The sequence below is a fragment of the Syngnathus leptorhynchus genome, chromosome 9, assembly GCF_054491065.1.
Source record: "Syngnathus leptorhynchus isolate UIUO chromosome 9, UIUO_Slep, whole genome shotgun sequence".
NCBI lineage: Eukaryota > Metazoa > Chordata > Actinopteri > Syngnathiformes > Syngnathidae > Syngnathus > Syngnathus leptorhynchus.
In genome coordinates, this window is record NC_141203.1 from 7,116,731 (window position 1) to 7,139,229 (window position 22,499).

The 22,499-nt window shown below is 42.2% G+C and overlaps 2 protein-coding genes across 2 annotated transcripts in view; one reads left to right on the forward strand and one right to left on the reverse strand.

Moving 5' to 3' along the window:
- Nucleotides 1–151: 151 nt before the first annotated feature.
- abhd13 (abhydrolase domain containing 13) lies at nucleotides 152–3,744 on the reverse strand. The gene is made up of 2 exons (XM_085921131.1): nucleotides 3,555–3,744; nucleotides 152–3,076 (listed from the first exon to the last, which is right to left on the reverse strand). The coding sequence occupies exon 2, from the start codon at nucleotides 3,041–3,043 to the stop codon at nucleotides 1,988–1,990; it is 1,056 nt and encodes a 351-aa protein (XP_085777257.1). The 5' UTR covers nucleotides 3,044–3,076; nucleotides 3,555–3,744; the 3' UTR covers nucleotides 152–1,987.
- An 11,940-nt stretch (nucleotides 3,745–15,684) lies between these two features.
- Nucleotides 15,685–22,499, forward strand: part of nalf1b (NALCN channel auxiliary factor 1b) — a 49,527-nt gene continuing 42,712 nt past the window's right edge. The window contains exon 1 of the mRNA XM_085920683.1: nucleotides 15,685–17,248. Within this exon, the coding sequence (XP_085776809.1) occupies nucleotides 16,469–17,248 (780 nt within the window). The 5' untranslated portion in view covers nucleotides 15,685–16,468. The remainder of the gene's footprint in view (nucleotides 17,249–22,499) is intronic.

The following is a 22,499-nucleotide window of genomic DNA, read 5'->3' on the forward strand; positions in this document are numbered from 1 at the left end:
AAAGAGAAAAAGAGAGAGAGCTGCTTCCCCTACTTGTTCTGCTTGGCTAACCACATCAACTTCCTGCCTCAACAGTATCCCTGACCTCACTCAGTGCTTATTAAGGCTAGGAAAAAGTTCTCTGCACATAAAAAGTGAAGTGGCATCAAAATTGTCTTATATGATTTATTTCATTCATTTAAAAATGTCACAATTTCATGTATCAATGTTATTGCATGTTACAGAACAGAATACACAAAGTGAAAATATGAGCTTACAAAAGCGACGTGTGAATAAAAACCCAGAAATGGTGAAGGTGGGTGGAAAGATGATCATTCAGTGACTTCTTCAAGCTGAAGATGAAGACGAGTCATTCATTTGTCTGCTTAAGAAACGCATCTTTGTCAAGTCTTAATACAAAAAGTCAACGCAGTGCAAATTTGTATCAGAAACAATCACATGCCAGCCCCTGAAAGCAACACACACATTTGCACTCATTCCATCAGTGAATACTGATTTGTGTTGCATTCAGATTGATTTAGAAAAACAAACACATTCGGACTGGCTTTGCAGTTGTAACAATGCAAGATCCCCAATTCTTTACATTAGCAAAAAGCAGGAAACCACAGTAACCCAAAACATTGAGGGCAAAAAAAAAAAAAAAACTCTTGCAGAAAAACAAACACATTACTCTTAAGTGCAATGTCAACATGTCGGAGACAAACCAAGAAAGGTTATCTTCCAATGCCGCCGCAGGGAAGATCGACAAATAAATAAAAGCGCACGGACTAATAATTACATTCATAGCAGCTCTTTTCCTTGCCAAGCGTTGGCTTTATAAACTGTCGGACCAAATATGGCTGAAGAGCTCCGCTGTGTACTCAAATGGCTTCATTGTTCTGCACTTTGAACGCAAGGGCAGACAACCCCCTCGAAAGACACCGGGGAAAGGTTAATTAGCTCATTAACAGCCCTTTGAAGGACTACAGCCATTTTGGCACATTGTAGGAGGGTGACCAGAACCTAAAAGACGATTAGAGTGGAAAACAATGCCAGATAGGATTATAAATCAAAACAAAAGACGGGTTCTTGTAAATTTAATACAACACGTATGCGTCCAAATATATGCTGAATGAAAGAGGTGCTGATCTTAAACACTCTTCCAGCATAGACTGGTTTGATTTTACTATTCCAGTGGATGGATACAAATACAAGAGAAAAATATCTTTGAGGATTAGACTTTCAAAACTCAGTCTGGCACTCAAAGAGGTAAGCTTTTCATTCCATTCCAAAAAGGAAAGCTGCTATTTTCCAAAGAAGTATTAGGGCCATAATGAAAAGGGGGCGAGGGGGTTGTGGTGACGTTTACATAATTTCATTTTCATTGGCATCAAACTAAAAGTATCACTTAAAATAAGGATGATCATGAAATAATGAAGTTGTATTTACATAACTGTGCATGGTTTTGTGTTATAGTCAGACTTCAAGTCTTGCGGGGCAGCCTAAAGAGCTGCCATGTCGTCACAGCTCAAATCTGTGTCGCTCCGAGACGGCACGACCGCAGATTACGTCAGCAGCTGGAATACATTTTCGTTCAGCATCATCTTTTGCAAGTGACCTCATTTAGTATAACAGTGATTCCCAACCAGTATGCAACCAGAAATGATCCATTTTTTTTGTTTTTTTACAACAAATAATTTCCTCTGTTCAGACAACTATGCCAGCAACATATAGAGACAGGCACAAGTAAATGCTCTTCTACTGGATGGCAGAAAGCCCTTAATAAACCAGCCTTTTGTAACATTCCTTTTTGTGTGCTGTTCCTTGAGATATTAGTCAAATGCAAACTATAAGCCTTGGCTCAATAAAGGTTGGAAAACACTGTATTAAGAGTCACATGCATGCATTCATGGATGAAAAAAAATAAAGCGTAATGATTCACCTCCCTGAACAAAACCCATTTACAGATTGTGAATGAAATCAAAAAAGCATTTAAAAAAAAGTTCAGTCAGATGATGGTGACATTAGAGGACGTCTGCACACTTTCCTCATGGGCGTGGCTCTTAAGCAGTTCGCAAACAAACTGCTCCAAGGCGGCGAAGTAGCCTTGACACTGCCACGTGTCATTGTGTGTGCCCTCGGGGAAGATGGCCAGGCGTTTAGTCCGCGACGGCGACATTTCGTACAGTTGCTTCATCATGACCGGCGGTATGAGCTGGTCCGACAGTCCGGAGACGAAGAGCGAGGGCATGCGGCACAGCGCCACCTGCCGGTAGGACAGGAATTTATTTCTGTAACACCACAATGGCAGCAGGCGCATGGGCAGGAAGGAGAAGAGTGTCGCCGCCATGTGTGGGATGCTGAGGAAGGTGTTTTCCACTATAATGGCCGCCACACGATGCGGGTTGGTTGACGCCAAGCGGATGACCACGGCCCCACCGAGCGAGCGGCCGAACAGTACCACTTTGGTTTTGTCCAAATCGGGCCGGGTCATCACATAGTCCAGCGTGGCCTCGGCGTCCAAATAGAGGCCCTCCTCGCTGGGCTCGCCGTCGCTCTTCCCGTAGCCGCGGTAGTCCACCAGCACCACGTTGGCTTTCAGATTAACCAGCATCAGCAAGGCATTAGGCACCCTGTGGCCTATATTGCCTGCATTGCCGTGGAAGTAGAGAATGGTGGGCGGCGCTGAGGACGCGGGGCCGCTCTGACTGGCCCCCGCCACCCCAGGTGGCACATCCCCGCCCGTGTAGCGCAGCAGGATAAGGTTGAGCTTCACACCATCTTTTGTGCGAATGTACACATTCTCGTGCGGGATTCCCGTCGGCACAGGAACGTAGAGGCGTGACGAAGACGGTTGGTCTGGGAAATAGAGGAGCGCATCTTGGAACTTATAGAGGATGCCCGCAACGGAGGCGAGGATGAGAGCCAGGAGGATGAAACCGCCATACAGGTGAAAGGTTAAGATAAGAGCGAGCAGGGAAACACGGCAGGCACCCCAGGACCAGGAGACTAAAGTGAGGGCGCAACGCTCCACTGAGCCCCACAACCTCCATGACTTCTCCATGGCAAGACAGAGCGTGGTCACAAAAACAATAACCTGAAAAAACAGAGAACAATACACATGAGCCAATCAGAAATGTAGTTGCTGGATTCATGACATCCATAAAACCTGCACAGCTCAATTAGAAATAAATGTTATGACTCCAAATTCACAAAACAGTGCATATACAGATTGAGTAACGACCGTGTTAAACGCCGCTATTAAAACCAACTAAAGGCACACCCAACCTTTTGTCTTTACAGTATTTGATGACACTACAGTAACTGTAGCAACTGATAGTGTCAATGCACGCTCGTGCTAACCTCACCGACCTGACACCCAATTTGACGAGAAACAAATGAGCAATTGTTGATTAGGATAAAAGCCTCACGTTTAATATTAGAAAACAAACCATTTATTGCCGTGATTGCTAGCTAGCACGTTCTTTTAGCTTTTAGCATGCCAAAGGCTGTCAGCAAGCTAACTAGCGTTTACAAGTCGACGTTAACCAGGCGGCCAGGTACTTCTGACTCACCTCCCTCTCATTGTCGTCGCATCAGATGCGTGAAGTGCTGTCAATTCGCTCACAAGAAAATCACCGACGTTGTCACGGAGATCAGTTGCAATTAAGTGAACTGAGTTCATAAGAAGTGACCTGCAGTGACAGAAAACCGGCGGAGCTCACTGTGCTACACAGCTGGTTAGCATTCTAGTTTATGTTTTCCGGGTTGAACTATCTCCGGGGACAATGGTTCCGTATGAAAAATAGTTCCTTGTCAGGATACATTAGTACGTTACATTTGTGAGAATAACCATAGAAATTGAAAATATTTTATTTAAATATTTTAAAAGGTTGTATAAAATATTTACAGTCGAGTTTAATATGATCACTTCATGTAGTAGAGGCTGAACGTACCACATGAGGTCGCTATTGTAATTATTTTTTTAAAGCTCTCAAAATACAGCAGGAAAAAATGCAGTACTTTAAATCAAACTACTTTCACTTCCATCTATTCATGCAGAACACGTTGGATGATTTAAATTAATATAATTATGTGGTTATTGCTCAATTATATAGAGAACAGCTGCAATATTTTTGGAGTTAAGACATTAATGATACTAGACAACGCCTGCCTTCGATGATTTTTTTTATCAAGGCCAATATTGACTTTATGCAAAAACATCACATTGCACAGCTATTTCTGAAGGACAATACACTGTCCTTCAGAGTTTTTGGCAACCAACCTGTTCACAGGCATTGGACAAATGGTGAGTCTGCAATGTGATGATAATAATAGGACAGAAAAAAAGGTGAGACTAACGCAACTGAATAAATACATTTGTACTGTAAATACAGTATGGATTTTTACACTTTCTTTTCCCTGATGACCCTTTTCCCTCACACTTGATCATTTGACCTTGGTAGGCAGGCAGACAGATGATGAGCAGGCTAGCAGAGCTGCTGGCCATTTAGCTCCGTCTTTGAGGTTTCGCTGGTTTGATTCCGGGTTGTCCCAGCCAACATAAAGAGAAAACAAATTATTTTAGATTATGACATGCTGTTAACAATTATAACAATGTAAGAGTGAAAATAAAACAGCAACAAAAAAATTAAAAGCAGGAAATGGTTAATGCATGCTAATCTCAGCTGAAGAGAGGTCTCTGATAGTATCAGACAGTATTGAACCTTAAACTGCAGCATCGCGGCAAGGGGAAGATGATTGTCATTTGCTGCTTGATGTCACTGTGGGCTGAAGTCAGTGAAAGCATTGCAAGTTGCAGCGTTAGCTTTTCAGTATAACTCAAAAAATGTTGTTCACTTTGATAACTGATTGTATTTTCCCTTTCATGAACTGTTCCGTGCATACCTACCTATCTAAATGGAAAGACACCTGACAATTTAACTAAAGAGTAGACTTAACTTTCGCCCAGGTGAAACTAAGTTTAGGTTGTGACAGCATTTCATATCAGAATGACTTGACTATGCTGCCTTATAGTTACAACGCCTAACCAACCACCAGCTGTTTGTAAGCTTTGCAGAAATTAGGCTGCTATTTTCTCAAATGCACATAAAGAAAATAATACCTTTTGACTTCAAGACTTTGTCCACTCCCATAATGGCGCAACCACCCTTTTCTAACTGTGACTATCTACAAAAATATAAAAAAATACCGCAGGCAGGCTATTTTACTCTTAACTACACTTTGACTCTTTTTGATAAATAATCAAAACGCACGCACAAACACACACACACACACACACACACACACACACACACACACACACACACACACACACACACACACACACACACACACACACACACACACACACACACATACACACTTAAAGTCAGTAAACACACAGGCACACATTGTAGCTTCAATTACTCCAAACATATGGCTCTAAAGCACTGGAGGGCAGCAGCTCAATAAAAGTGGAAGCTGCTGTAGGACGAGCAGTGATTTGATGACCTAGCAGGGAATATCATATCATCAGGCCGAGGGACATGCTTATCATTCACCTCACGCCAACCACTCAGCAGCACCCTGCTAGCAACACTGAAGCAGCATTGTGCATGTGCAAGGCACCCATTGACAAAATTAAAGGCTGTAATGCACCCAATAGCATGCACGTTTTCATCCTGCAAGATGGGAGCTATTGCTACAAATTGATTGCCAGTCAACATTTTACGACCGCAACCTTATCTGCTAATGTGTAGGAGTTGCTTTTATTATCCTTCTTTTTGTTTGTTTTCGGTTGCGTTTGTGAAAGACACACTTGTGCTCATCTGACAAAAATCAGATCCGCATGTAACTAAATGCCATGCACTAACGTGATAGATTCGGTGTCCATGGTTACAATGTAAATGTGTTATCACCTTGGCGACAAGAGCGTTGAGTCACAGAGGACAGCTTCGACATGATACGGCGGAATCTCCAAAGTCCAAGACAATCAGTTTCAGTTGACCACCGAGTTATTTGAATTTCAACACCTTTTCTCCTACTGGCGATACTGTAGTGTGAAGGGAAAATGAAATAGATTAACTGAGAACCACTATGTAATAAAATTAAATAGCAATCAAATAAAATAAAACTACTTGCCCTTTGAAGACACCTGACCAAGTGTCTGTCTCATTATTTTTATCTTTACAGTGATATTCATCCATTTCCAATAGTGCAACTCCCCCACATGCTGGAGCCTGTTCTAGTTGGCTTTGGGCGAGAAGCGGTATTCACCCTCGATACACATTCATACTCACATTGATGCCTAACCACTAAAATACTCAGATTCATCTTCAGTAATTATATATAACGAAAATCATCAAACGTCAAGTACAATTGAATCCAAGTGTGTTTAATGTCCAATTTTATAAGTACTCCGCCCATGACAATATGTTCTGACACAATGCTATTTGATAGCACGTCAATGGAGTTTTGCATTGTGTGTTAGCATTGAGCTAACATAGAATTCCCTAAGACAGTCACGGTTTTTGCTTTACACAACAAGTAATTATTAGTTGTACAATAAAGTTTAACTAGAAGTGTCAGTCAACATTTGTTAAGGTGGCAATGTAAATTTAACCCCTTTATAATAACTAAAACCAAAACTGACAGTAATACTATTTGACATTTAATGATGTCTGGGGAGGGAACATGCATCATACATTTCAATGGGGAGGCTCGTGATTTTCTTAACTCCTGCACATTGATAATTTTGTTTGACTAATGTGATATGTTTTTTCATAAAATTCTTTAAATTAGATCATTTTTGTGCTGTTTGACTTTAGAGGTTCCACTACAATCATTTTAATTTTACTTTGAACCCCAAAACAGGTAATAAAGATGCAAAATTCAGACACATATTACCTGTCACTGCAGTATAATCTCACTAACTCATAATTAAATCAGTACCTTCAGCTCCTGTGGCTCTGTTTAAGCGTCAGTCAAGGTTTAATGAGATTGCCCATACAGTATAGTGATGGCTCAGTCAGCTGTAGTAAAATAAGCAGCCCGTGCCTGCAGTGAAGGATGCCCTCTGCGCCGTTCCCACCAGCAATGACTTGGATGGAAATTGCTGTACGTCTCAAACAGTAATTAGGAAGCCTCCTGTAGCGAAGAAGCCAACATTTATTAAAATCCACTGTCACCCTTGTTTCCCTTGCACATCAGTCTACTGTCAAATCTGCGTTCCCACGCGTTCTATTTATCTGAGCCTATTTGAAGTACTAGGACTAATACGATGGATGACTAAAGATTGTTTTACATTTTGAAACAATTTCCCCCTATCTTAGAATACATACACTGTGTTTAGGGTGTAAATATTTTTTTTTCTTCTCCACCTTCTCTTGTGGTAGCACGGATAAATAGATGGATAGATCATTAGCGCGTTTGGCCATTGTGCCAAAAATAAAGATGAAAAGACAAACTTTCAGAGCAGGCTCCCTTTTGTGTCTCTAGATACTTGAGCAAGCTCCTCAGCGGGAATTTTAATGTGCCAGAGCTGCTAAATCAAGCACTCTTCAAGTTAGATCCAAATGCGTGTTTTTTTCTTTGCTAAAAAAGAAAAACCAGCTCTTTGTTTGCCATCGTTTTACTATGTCACGGTTTGACCAGATGAGGCTCAACTCAATGCAAATTATGTAGCCTATAAACAAATAGCATACAATTTGGAAATTCATATTGGCGGCTCGAACTGCAGAACAGCTAGGTCTTCAACCTTTCTCTCGTGGTTGTTCATCTCTTTGCTGTATACCAACAACAAACTACACATCAACATTAATGGTTTATATCACATGATGCGAATAGCAAAACCATTTCATGTAAGGTTTCTTTTTTGGTGGTGGTGGTGGTGGTGGTGATGGTGAGGGAGGGGGGGGGGGTCACCCTTACCATAAATATCCTGTCTGGAAGCGCACACTGCACAAACCAGAACTGCCACTCACTCTTCAGTAATGTGTTTCAAAGTAATCACAGTGAAGGCCATACTTCTGAGACAGGGACACTTTCACGGAAACAAATCAGCATGCTGCACAGTTTGAACTCAAATGCAATTCCTGATTGATTAATTAGTGGATTAAGAGGACTGCCCTAAAGCTTTTTGAATGAATATCCCCAAAACAATCCACTCTGTTTGAAAATGGTTAAACAGAAAATAGCAAGCGCGCGCTGTAACCTCGATGGACATCCTACAGCTGTGCCGCTTGAGTCCCGTGACCCTGTAGTAAGTCAGCGTAATAGCAATTACTCAGAGGTCCTCGTGATTTACACGCTAGGCTTCCAACCTACGAATGGGAATAAATCACTGCCTTCCCTACTCATGCTTTCCTCTTTATCTGCACGCTCAGCTCTTAGTCGCTGTCTCTTCCCGACCCTTTCTCAGTCTGTCACAGTCGCACACAGGCAGAAACACTTCTCCTGCTCACCCCTCGAGGCCCACACATAATCGCTTAATGAAAAGGTACTTTACACAGGCGGCCGTTCACTTGGGGGATATCTCTTTAAATGTCACTGTTAATGGCGGGAATTAGCAGAGAGCAGCAGGTAGTGTATCAGCCCGTGGACATGCTGATGACAGAGTATGATACCCGACTCCCCCACTTATTGCTTATGTGTCCTACACCTGCACACTGTAGTGGCAGATCCCGTCGTTGATTTATACGCCAGCAGGTCGTCCGACTCTGCGCTTGATTACAACGTGTAATTGCAGCTGGGGCCGTGACCCAGCCATGACCGCAAAAATAGATCCGCTGCCGTAATCACGTGACACTCATCAAACACAGTGTCACATTTGTTTAGACTTAAGTAAAAAAAAAAAAGCCAATCTGAGTTGGTTTCACATTTTTATTAGCACATGTTAATATTGGCCTCATCAAAAAATAGAATTTTGAATTGGCACATATGCTTGGAGTGAAAAGAAGAATGAGATGAAAAAAGATGTTTTTGTCTTTTGGTATTTTCTCTGACGTGCAACTAGTTTGCGCCGTTGTGGGTGTGAACACACTTACTTCCAATGGAAGTCGCTCCTCCCGTACCTTTTAAATTCAACGCAGGAGATCAACGTGTGCAAATTACATTTATAAGGGACTGCAAGAAGATCTCCACTTGTGGACGATGTAAAATTGTCCACGGCAATCGTGAACATTGCTTAAAACATGTTTCACTAAAAGCCCAGACTGTGCCTTATCTACAGTATCTGATCACATAGAACGGTCGACCTCAGATGACTTTGCAGACACTCTCTGCGGTCGACCGCTCGTGCGCACACCTTCCCCAACACCCCCCCCCCCTTCTGTGCCCTCAGTCTGGATGATGGTGTAAATCTGCTTCCCGTGAACATCTAATTAAATCTCATCAATTAGCCACTGTACGTAAAGTTAGCATTTGCGTTGGTGGCTTGCTACATTATGAGTACGTTTGCAGTTTCTTTGACATATCGAAATAACGGGGGGCTCATGTGACGTTACAGTAAGTCATAAAAATTCCAGCCCAAAGATCAAAAGTGATCAATTCTGTGCTGTCTCAGAAAAAAAAAAAAAATTCTCGGAAGGAGGAAAGCAAACTATGAGTGTGCATGTATGAACTTCTGATTTGCTAAATACCGCTTGATGGATGTTACTCTAATCACCTTTTTATGACACTCAAGGGTTGGAAATGTAGACAATATGACAGAAAGAAGTAAATAATGGAGTTATTATATACCACTCTATAGTTGACTGTGAATCAAATACAGTTGGTAGAAGACAATAGGACAGACTGCTGGGATTAACCTTGGCAGTGGTGATGATAATAAGCGCCCGCTGGAAGGTTCCAAGGCTCAACGGAGCAGCAGTCCAAACTGGAAAAAGCGACCGGTGACTGGCGAGAGTGGCGCTGCATTGGCCTTCCTCCAGCCTCATCCCGGGCACAATCTGGAGAGCATGTTTATTCTAGCGAACATGCCACCCTTTAAGCGGAAGAAAAGATTGGATCTCACCACTGGAAATGGTTCGGATTCCAAAGCCAAAATGAGACTTCATTGGCAACCCTTCAAAGATTTTAATATATTTATGGATGTCTTTTGACTTTCTCGCTGTATGCAGGTGCACTTTTCACAAGGAGGTGCTTTGTCCCTGTCAGCAAAGATTAGCGGGAGGTAAATGCATTTCCAGCTACCATGCGGGCTAATCTTGCTGCTTTGCATTAATGAATAGTTCGTTCGGGTTCAAGTTCACATGGTATGGGAAATTATATTTAATACCAGCAGATATGTCTGGGTTAAGGGAAGTTTCAGTGTTGATTTTATTTTAAATGGACGTTAAGGTGCATCAAAGGAAAACCTCTCTTGGCAGGGTTCCAGATGTCCCTGCAGGAGTTTGGAAGGTCAGTCTGAGTCCTGGAGTTCTTGTAAATCCACCCGTCTGGTGTTTACACTCGGGCTGGTGCTGATGTTATTGGGGTCTGCGGTGCTCTGAGAAGATTTAAATGGGGACAAATAGGAAAAGATTATTTTCAGTCTCGTAGACGCGAGCAGTTTTAAATGCACTGAAAAGAAACGTGTGTTGAATTTTCTCTATTTTATTTTGGCAAATGGTTGCAGACATAAAATCATTTGGATACCTGTACATTTTTAAAGTAGACATCAGGATATTTTGAAATCCAAGTGACTATTGTGCGCAGCCACTTGATAAAATAAAATTGAGCAAATTCAAAACTTTTTTTTCCAATGTGAAACTTAATTATTTTATGATCATACTCTGAAACAAATAGTGGCTTGAATTCATTCAATTTTTTTCATCAAGTGAGAGCTTGAAACAAAATCATCTAGATCCAGATGATTTTACTTCATGCAACCTCTTGATGAAATGATATTGAGTAAATTCAAGACTTTTTTTTGTATTAAAAATACTGTGACCTGTCAAGATGAATTGGTGAAATTTTTCAAAAATTATACTATAAATAACACGTGGAACCCTAACCCTAACCCTAACCCTAACCCTAACCCTAACCCTAACCCTAACCCTAACCCTAACATGATACAATGTGATACGTTATAATTAGGTTAAAGTAGACTTTTTTGGTTTAAATTCTTTCTAAGATAAAAACCTCCTGACTTTTTCATTAATCTTAAAGATGCCTCGGCTCTTATTTTCCGTTACGCTGGAAGAATTTTGATTAGCATCTGAGCCGCTCCTGGTACTTTTGGAGCCTTCCCTGATGAATAAGCTTGTGTGGAGCATCAGGATTCAGTCCTGGGCCATTAATGATGCAACATCAGGGCAAGAGGCGATGAAGACAAACACAAATGCAAAACGACTGAATGGTGTTACGCATACTTGTCTGTATGATGCACCCCAACACCTGACACAACCTCCAAACCTTGTGATCTTCTGTCCTCTACTGTCATATTCCAGAAATTTCCTTGCCTCCTTCACAAAGCTGTCTTCCCTGACAGGCGCATTTCCTTTGAAGCTCGGGAAAATTATAGATTGAGTGAGCTCAATGCGGATATGTAGGGCGGCATAGTGCGAGACCAAGGGTATGGGAAAAGGCATTGAGATAGTGAGCCGTGTCGATGTGTCGCTAAGGAATTCCTGGAATGGAAATGAGGCGAGGCGATCGATCAGGAGACTAAAACCTGAGGCGGAGTGGGGCCGCTGATGGGTGGGTGGGTTGATTGAACTGCATGATGGTATCTGGATCATTGCTCTAATCCCTCTTGATTTCAGTGACCAACTGAGCAAGCAGTTGGAGTGCATCTCAGCAATCAGCGCCATGCTCTTCTCTGAGTTTTTTTTATGCACATGAAATTCCTTTTGTTTTTTTGTTTTTTTTCTTACATTGTAATCATTTAAAACTCGTTTTGCAACCCCGCTGCAGATTTTTAGAAAAACCTTTGTCACATTCACAGCAGCATTTTTTATGGTCCATTTCTGCTCACTTGGGAATCAATTGTCTATTGAGACGCCCACTGCTGTTGTAATCCATCATAGTAACAACCATGTTTTGTTGTTTGTTACAGTTTTGTGAAGATGTGCTGATCGTTAAATATTAACAGTCGGCCACCATGATGCTTTAGTATGGCAATTAGCGATAAACATGATCATGAATAAATTGCTGTCTTTATCATTAATCTTCCAACAAATTAAATACCTTCCTGACCAAAAGCAGCAATTTCAACATTAAACATAATTCAGTGAACAAAACAGTGAACAGTTATTGTTTTGAAGTAGACATTTTGAATTCCAGCGCTTGTATTTTGAAAATGATTTTAGCATATAGCCTCGCTTGGCCTCGTCTTTTTCTTTTGTTAGCTTTTTGGATTTAGTTAAAGCTTATATATACATAAGGTCTCTAAACTAAGCTTTAGCCACCTGTCAAGGCAAAATCTTTGAGTAAGTACCCTGTCAATAGTTTTTAGTTAAAGGTTAAGGTATAGTCTATCTTTTGCTGACAGTATGCTGTACCTTAAATTTACCACATAATTTTCCTATGAGGGATAAATGCAATGAGCAAATTATTTGCTTTAATGCACTTTTGTATTTATTCCTCTTACAAATGAATTGTAAAAAACAAACAGATTACGGGGATTTTAACACTCAGTTAAGTCTGTGCCAAAATTGCGTTTAGTGTATTTACGCCAAATAACTTTTGGTCCAGAAAGAAGCATATATGCAAGCTACTATATGATGATTCAATCAGAGGTGGTTCGATGGTGCATAGACAAACGCACACACCCGCAGCATTGATAGTGGATGAGTCATGTCTGCCAGCGGTTACAGTTACTGTGATGGCCTGCTATTTGCATTCACAGCACACACAAGCTCTCTCTCTCTCTCTCTCTCTCTCTCTCTCTCTCTCTCTCTCTCTCTCTCTCTCTCTCTCTCTCTTTTGCCTCTTGTCACATTATATGTCGCTTCCACTACCTTTTCTGGACTCCCTTTGACTACCTTGCCTTGGAAACACATTCCCAGTGACACATACCCACTCCATGTGTTAATTGGCCACTACTCAGGTCCTAATTGAAGTAATCATTTCAGGGGGAAATTTTTCAATAAATATATCTTTATTCTTGTCGCTATGCCAGCGATGTGAGTTTGGATATTAATGCCCATAAGGCATGATGGTGGAACCCAGCAGAGATTAAATTTGACACGGTTGAGTGAGCGTCTCAAATCATTCAAGGTGATGATTCTCGTGTGTACATCTTTTCATTTCCACTCACTCATGCATCCATTTTGTAGCCTTTATCACGTTGAGAGTCACAGATGAGCTGACTATCCCAGGTCACTTTGGATGAAAGATCTCGGAGTGGTCGCCATCCAATCGCAAGAAACATATTGACAAATAATCATTCACACTCGGATTCACAGCAGTTGATAATTTTGGGTCTTCAGTTAAGCCAACAAATATTTTGAGCAGACTTTCAACGGAGAACTGAGAGCACACTAGACCTCTGCCAAGGTTAAATTCTTCCCTGTGAGCTTAGCGGCAAGACTAAAAGGTTAAAAAAAATGATGTTTTGCTGTGGATGAAATGGAAGGAATTAAAAAGACTGAGCGGGGGTTGTAAATATTCTGAGTTAAAAAAAATGTTTTGCACCATGATGTTGCACTTTACTCCTGTATTTTGCTCAGACTACTCAGTGTTGCAAAGAAATGCCAACAAAAAAGTAAAACATAAACACAAAATCTTAATTTTACTCAAATACACCTGCTTCCTCGCACATTACAAAAAAAAGGAGATTCTTGGGGGGGAAACAAACCGTTCGTGAAAAATGGATCTGAAATGTTCATCAGCATTTTTGTTAAAATGTTTGCGTTTACAATTTATTCTAATACGTTGGACCTCGAGAAGCACTGAGAAAAAAACTCTGACCGTCCTCTCTCCATCATTTAAGTTGTTCATATGTCTAACACAAAACTCGCTGACCTGAAAAGGAGCTTTATTGACATACATTTAGATCGGTGAAGTAAATAACTCATTCGTGAACATTTTTCCTCTGTTGCATGTGTTGACTGCAGAGCTTGTGCATTCATGTGATGTGGAACGGGTGACTGGGAATGTCAATGCGGGACAAGACCAGTCCATAAACCTCCTCGTTACAGAGCACGGGCGCATTTGACGGTTCGGCTGTGTACGACTCGACTTTGAAGAGTTATGATCGGGTGAGTCTTTTTTAGACATACTTTCACACGTGTGGTGAGGGGTTCACTGGTTCGGTGGCAGAAAGCTTCTTGTCATGGTTTGGCTCCCTGATCAGTAGAAAGATGTTTTAAAAAGATCATCTTTAGTCTTTAGTGAAATAAATGAGTGGATTTTGTTTGATGAATATCAACCATCACAGCAATATAGGCAAATTTAATGCTAACTATTGTTATTATTTAATGTTTATTATTGGACAGGAACCCACAATTTGTGGTTGGGCTTGGTCTCTTTGTTCTTCAGTGCACCTTACAGTCCAATAAAGCCCATTTAGTTTGACAAATATTTTTCAGAAAATGCAACGCACTTCAACACCACTGCAAACAACAACCATCTGTGCCTCTGTAATATCAATGAATCATATCAAAAATATTTGTAATCTTACTGTGTAATATTCTGCTCCTCAACTCCATTTTAACTCTCATTTTTTGGATCGACGCTGTGTTAGTCACCTCTGCCAGCCTCCTCCACAAGAACACAAATTGAGGGGATCTCTTTTGGAAGAGTGATGTTCATCCCACCAGAGGAGCTCCAGACGTAGACTCTTTGCCAAGGTGCACTGAGGCCGATGCTGCCAGCCTGCCATAAACTGGGCCAACCCCTCACTAGGCCAGATTATGTTGGTACTCTTTCAGTTTGTCATCCGTTTGCTTGTTAGTGAATAAACAAAACATGTTAAAATTATCCCAATACAACAGGGACACTCTGACAATGATCACTAAGGATGTTATATAGAGACTGACATTTTACTTTTAGCCTCCAGGGGTCCAATAGTCTTAATCAAACACAATTTATAAGTGAACAAAATTATTGGGACACCTACAGAAATTGAAAATAACATGTCGATCCCCCTCTTACTTTTGATTTTTGCAAGAGTTGCGTAATAGTTTATTTTTACTTCACCCAGATCTTTCTATAAAAGCAGATCTAAATGTCCGTTGTAATTCATCTCAGTTAGTTTCTGATTATATTGTGCTCATCCAAGCATACATTCATGAACCCCGTTCATGCAAACTGTTTGCAAACTCTCATGGTAACAGTTTTACCTCACAGTTAAAGTCAATGACCTAAGATGATAATTTTTAGGGTACTATGTATTGCCTATAGCACTTTTTTTCATCTTGTAATGTTTTTCAGGGACACATATGGACTCCCACACTCACTAGTTCGCCTCACCGACCTTTGTTGAGTCTGAAGTGTGCCATTTTGCTGGTGTCTGTTTGCAATTGCTTTCTCACCTTTAAAACATTCTGTCTATAGGTTTGGTGTTCAATTCTTTTTTTTCTCTCTGCAATTACCGCGGGTGCAACTGTGTTTTAAAAATAATCACAAGGACATCATTTAGCGGAAGACTTAAATTGACTCCGGCTTTTTCCGCGCATTCAACATAATAATGCGGAGTGTTAACACGTGTGCCCGCCCGCACAATCAGCCTTCATTGCATGAACTCATGACTTCCCTGCAACAAAACAAACGCCGCTGCCTTAGTGCACGTTTGGGCAAGCCAAATATTTGTGCAAAACGTCCTTTTAAATTCGTACCTGTGTATTCCCCCCACCTCCTTCCCTCCCTCCTCACCATACCCCCTCCTTCACTCCCCCACTCTCCCTCTCTCTCTGCGTGTGCATATAGGCAATAAGCTGCTCGGCCACTGCGCAACGATGGAGCTCTCGCAGCGATGGAGATGACGCAAACAGCCTGTGCTCTCCGAAAAAGTGTTTCCAGGCGAACATGGCGGCAACTTATGCGCGCTCCAAGATGACAACGGCCAGCCGCAGACGGGATTCAAGGCATCACGCTCGGCTTCCAGGCAGCGGCGAGACCGGCCAGTGTGGGCCGGCCGCTTCACTTCAGTGAGAGAGAGCACAATCTGCGGCAGACGCCCCATCAGCAGCAGTAGAAGCAGAAACATCATCACAGGAGACGAGAGAGACGAAGGGAGGACACCCGGGGAAGGAAGGAAGAAGGAAGGAAAGGAGGAAGGACGGAAGGCAGGCAGGCAGGGACGGGCGGACACGGCATGCGGTCAAAGAGGACGCCGTCCCCCCGCGGGGAGCCACGGAGGATGCGGCAAACTTAATCCGCGCGGGCGGGTTTACTGGACCGGAATAGCACCGATTGCTGTGGGCGCCAATCTAGCAGCGCCCTGCACCGGCGGAGGCAACGGCACCCCGAGGAGAACCGAGCCGAGTCCACCTAAGTCAATGAGTATTGAGACAGAGCAGCCCCCGCGGTGGAGTCGGCCAGGGCAGCACTCTTCTAAAATATGACCAGGGGTGCTTGGATGCGTCGACAGCATGACGAAGGCGTAAAATACTGGTTCGCACCCCGAGGGACCGAGAAGCCATCTACCGAGTCGGAGCGGGCCCAGAGATGGCGACTGTCGCTGGCCTCGCTGCTCTTCATCACCGTCCTGCTCTCGGATCACCTCTGGTTCTGCGCCGAGGCCACGCTCACCCGCACCAGGGACAAGCGGAGCTCGGGCCCGGAGGAGCTCGGGATTAGAGAGACGGGCGAGCAGCCTCACTCCCTCCACTGGCTCCCTCCGGCGCCACCATCACCACCACCACCTTCATCACCATCTCCACCACCACCTGACCCCCATCAACATCACCACTACAACGCCAGAGAGCAAGATGCTATTTTTCTAGGGAATTCTACCGAACCTCTGTGGCGGATGGACACCTGTCACCCGGACAGCGTGTCCAAAGACTGCTTTACTTTCACGGACGCGGACACCGTGTGCCTGGGCCTCGCAGGGGGAGATGGGACGCAGTTGGCGTACGTGAACCTGAGCGATTTGTACCTTTCTTTTTGTAATTCCTACTCACTTTTGGATTTGTTTTACGGGTTTACGAGACCACGCGACATGAATTGCACCCTGGATATGGCCATGGGGGCGGACGCACCGGGATGTGGCGACTGCGTCCGGGCTTACCAGCTCCTTGACCAGCAGGCGGAGGACAACTACCGGGAGTTCGAGCTCTTGGTGCGCAAATACGAGACGACCGCGTACTCGGTTCGGACGTGCATGGAGGAATGCAAGGTAAGGCACGCGCACGCGCGCACACTCACACAAGTGGACTTGAGGGGGCGGGTTCACGGTCGCCATGGCAACCAGTGGGCATGTCAGGAAATTTGCATTTTTGGTCTTTCCTTTCAAGAAATGAAGCTTGCACTGTGCTTCAGATACAAAGTTGGAACACTTTGTGACGTTTTGCATTTGTGTGTAGTGATGGAGCTAGCCACTTTGCACATTCGCTGTCCATGGTGCTGAAAACAAGGCCCCATAAGAGGCCTTTTTTTTAGCTGTTTGCTCAATAGGCGAAAACCACACAGACACACACTTAACTCACTGCTGCTTCCCCTTTGTGTTATATATAGCCTGAACGACGTCTCTCATTTTGTGCAAAGTGCACAAACAAATCTCTGTCCTATAACATCGCCTTTTTGCTTCTTCCTCCTTGTGTCATCTAATCAGCACCGCTAGCCTTTGCTAATGCAATAAGTCTCAGGCAGCGCCACGACCGCCTTTTAGCCCCTTTAGCCAAATCTGAATTGCTAATCGGCCTCGGTGTCCGAGTGACCTTTGAGAAATCGCAGCGCTCCGAGACTGCATGACAAACCTCAAGAAGCACTCTGCCAGGGAATAAATACATCACGCCACTTGATATGATAATTATTGCTCTCCATACTCATTCGGAACAATTAGCTCGATGTCGGGTGCATGGTGTCATCTTGAATACTGTCGGCAAACGGTTGCCCTATTCTCAAGTCAGTTAGGAACACATGATGACTTTGAAAGGTCGACAGCATTCTACATAAACCTTATTTCCCCAAACGGTGGCCGGGGCTTATTTACTGCAGGGAATAGCAGGTGTTTATTTGATGGAGGCATCGTTCTGACTATATTTCTTCAAATAATGCGCGGGAGCTTTGATTTACTCCATTCCAAAGATTATCAGACATTTATTTGACAGAGGTGACCATCTGACAGCAGACCTATACTGTATTTCCTCAAGTAGTTGCTCTAGGCTTATGTTTACTCAACTGCAGAGAGTTCAAGGTGTTTATTTGACTGAGGTGTCGATTTGAGTGGAAGCCTTCACAATATTTCCACAAACAGTAGCCAGGGGCTTTTGTTTATTTAAATGCAGATAGTGTGGCATGTTTAGATGAAGGAAGTATCCATTGGAGAGGAGGCCAAATAGTTGCCGGGAGCTTGTAGTTACTCAACTGCAGAGAGTAAAAGGCATTTGTAGTGGAAGTGGAAGCGGAGTGGACGCATTTACAGTATTTCTTCAAATGCCATTTTGGTGGTTTGATAGAGATAATAATTTTACATCAAATCTCCACACTTCCTTTTACAGTTTTTTTGCTCTTTGCAAATTCTGTTCAGTGCTTTTAAAGCAAATGTTTTTTCAAGGCATTCATAACATGCGTTATGCAATTCAACACTTACTTTTACTTAACGTGGCTAATTATTATTTTTAATTCATCCAGTTTTCAGTTTGAATCTTTCCTGCGTGTGTTTGCATTTTCTCCCCATGCTTACGTGTTGTTGTTTTTTTTTTGCCTGTCACATTCCAAAAACGTGTATGTTAGCCGATATGTAAACCGCTTATACTATAAGTACGAATGTTTGTCCATACTGTCGTTTGTGTGTGCCTGGCATATGGCTAACAATTGCTCCAGAATGTTCAAGAAACCCGTCCAAAGTCAGCTGGAATATGCTCCAGTACACCTTCCATCCGCATGAGAAGAAACAATATTACGAATGATTAGTCTAAAGAAAATCATTGTTGCTGAACCTGAAAATAATCCTCCATCAAAGGTGGATGCCATTCATCTCAGACTTTGCCCTTGTTCAAAATTAATTAATTTCCCAGAACTTATTTATCAAAATTTTAATGAACGTCTTCTTGGAGCAGAGCGCCAAAGAGGGGCTATAAACAACACACTATTTTTAAATAGGCATTCATGTAAATTGGATGTCTCCAAATGCAGCTGTACCAAATAACGTGGCTTATGTGCGAACATTTAGTTCAAGAGCAACGACGGCCATTTTACATGACTGTTGTTTCCCCACTAGTCTTATTTACTTTCAGTTTTTCAGCATCTGAATCATTTTTTTCTGATCTTTACACCTTGTGATCCACGCACACACACAAACGAGGGAGAGCCCCTCGTGCCCTGCCTTTCCTGCAGGTCCAGACCTGAGCGTCCCTTCCGGTGTAATTTAATTTGCACTCCCATAATTCTCCGCTCCTCTCGTGGCTGCGTCTCCGGGGCCGCTCGGCGGCATGTCGATCCTCTTCCTCTGTCTATTCATCATTGTCTCTTGGTTACTTTCGCATCCTCTGCCTCTTTGTCTTCCTCCCATCTGTGTCAAGAGCGACGAGGGACGAGCGTCACATGTCAACATGGCCGCTGTATACTGTAGCTCACTCTTCCCTCCTACTCTTCTTCTTCTTCATGCACTCTGTTCCTGTCAGGGGCCTTGCACCCCCCCCCCCCCCCCATCTCTGTCCTCTGTGGAAATATGTGAGTGTTAGAGTGATAGATACAGATCTAGGTTAAGGTCTTTTCCCTCTCTTCAATTACACAGATCCATTCACACAGACTCCCCTTTGGATTCTCAAATCTCTCATGCAGCCATTTTTTTCCTTTTTTCTCCTCTTGCCTTTTCTCAACACTTCATGACATGACGGCCACATGACGTGCCTGAGAATTACACGGCAGCTCCGGTGAAATAATACCGGTCAACTGTCAATCAACGTTAACGTTTCAAAACATTTTGCTCCCAGAGAATGGAAATAATCCTTTACCCGTTTTCAAGCTGTCATCATAAAACCGTTTCTTCAAGTCTGCAGTCAATGTTTTAAGTGTCACTATAGCATTTTAGCTGTCATACAAGTGTAAAGCGGAGTTCATTATTAATAATGCGGCATATGAATATGTAGACAATGCTTTCGGTACTCAATATTAAGCGCTTTACGCAAATGTCAGACTTCTTTCGTCATCTTTTATGACTGATTGCGCACTCTGGCATCCTATATGGAGCAGCCCGTACACAAAAGCGTCTTTGCCACAGCTCTGTTGTAAAAGTTCAATTTCCACTGCTATGGGACTCAATCGTATGCTGAACAGGCGTTTATTGGAAGGAGGCATCCTTTGCACTTTTTCCCCCCCAATACTAGTCGTGGGCATTTTATTTGATGGAGTTATTCATTATAGAGGAGGCCAATACAGAAGCTATTCAAATTAATTTAATCTAATGCAAACAGCAGCATATATATTTTAAAAAAATCCTCAAATAGGGTTTAAAGAGATCTATTTGCTCAACTGCAAACAATAGCAGGTGTTTATTAAATGGAGGCATAATTTTAGAGGAGAGCATTAAACTATTTTCTCTGATAGTAGCCAGGGGCTTTTATTGACTCAACAGTAGAGAGTACCAGATGACTATTTAAAAGAGTTCTCCATTTCAGAGGAGGCCTTTTGAATATTTTTATTTTATCGACTGCCGGCAATAGCAGGAGTTTATTTGATGGAGGTATCACTTTCCTCAAATAGCAGCAAGGGGATTTATATATTTATTCAGCTACAGAGAACACCCATGTGATTATTTGAATGAGTCATCAATTTTAGAGGAGGCCTTTACAACATTTTCTTGAATTGTAATCATGGGAATTCATTAGTTCTAATCAGAGAGAGTGTGAGATGTTTCTCACAAAGAGGCAGGGATGCTATTTTTCTAAAATTTTTTGTGGGGGAGGTGTTTGAGACAAGGCTTTTACAATATTCTGAGTATAATAATAATCAAAACTCATGTTTTATTCAACAAAGTTAAAAATTACTTGACTTCCACGTACTTAGCAACCATTGTGCATCATACAGTATTGCACGAGCCATTAAGATAGAACTGTGTGTGTCTCTTGCTGCAAGGCACATTAATTTTTAGTCTAATGTTGAAGTGCCAGGTTTTTAATAACATTACCATCAATGTAACAAATGACATTTGAGCGTCCTCCATGACCACGTGACAGAATTAACTTCCCACATTAATCCGGTTGCTGTACATTAATTTCCGTCAATTTTCCAACTGGAAAGCTTGGATGATGCTGTACATGTTGACCATATGAGCCATTTATTCCCCAAAATTGTTGTTCACACTTGTTTGCTGGATGTTGGTGGAAATGGAAATCACTCTATCAATGTGCAAGGTTCTCTAGCATTTTATTGCTTGCTAAAGAATTAGCGTGGATCCACGTATGCATGAATGCATGGATTGATAAATTGGTGCACGTATGATCGGTTGGATGAACGGATGCATCTGTACTGATTTAAAATGTTAATATGGGTTTTTGATTCTACACTATTGTAGTTGAAAATTGCTCTACACTTTGAAAACTTTAGCTTTTCCCATTTTTAAGCTTTAATTGTAATGGCTAGTCATTGCCATCGCCCAATAACCATAAAGTGCACGTGTAGATTGTGAATGTGCTATCCTGGTCGTGTTTCGCTGTATACTTGAGGTTGAAGATTCTGATTTCCAATGAATTATACAAATCCCAATTTGCAAAGGTTGCTGTCTACAAGTTCTCCCTCAAATTCAATTAGGTTGCCTCTGGGCCCAATTCAAATAGATGCTGGAGCTACCAGTGTTTGCTTCCTCCCTCCCAAACAGTAGATAAGGGCATATGTGTGTGTGTGTTGGAAAGGAACACAGCAGCAGTCCCATGGAAACACATTTTCTCTCTAAGCTCCATTCCTCTATGCACCGCATCACAATGAAAGTGGCCAACTTGAAGCGCTCAGCTCTCATTTCCGCATTACTGCCGTTCATATTTTTTCTAAACTATGTGCAACCGCCACAAGGAAGCTTGTGCGCATCATGTATGTACATTATTATAAAGAAAAAAATTATTTTAAGATCTAAAAGCTATCTGAATTGCCAATGATTCAGAAGTTTGTTCTTGCTAATTTGTAAAAAAAAATAAAAAAAGCAACATTTTGAGACATTCAGAGATCAAATTAAAGAGAAAGAGATTTTCTTGTTTGATTTTAATACAGCTCACTCACATTTTTATAGCAGCTACATTTCCACTACTAAATAAATATTCAATTTATTCAATGGGGGATGGTAAATAATAGCAATATGGGCAGATTTCATTGGTTGCTGAATTTTAATTTGACACCCAGAGATCCAAATACTGGTATACAATCGTATATTTCCCATAATATAATAGGACAATCACGGTTTTCTCATGCTGACAAGCGGAAATAAGGAGTTG

What these genes read in the sequence shown, in the direction of transcription:
- abhd13 (XM_085921131.1), bottom strand. Translation starts at nt 3,043, where the DNA reads ATGGAGAAGTCATGGAGGTTGTGGGGCTCAGTGGAGCGTTGCGCCCTC.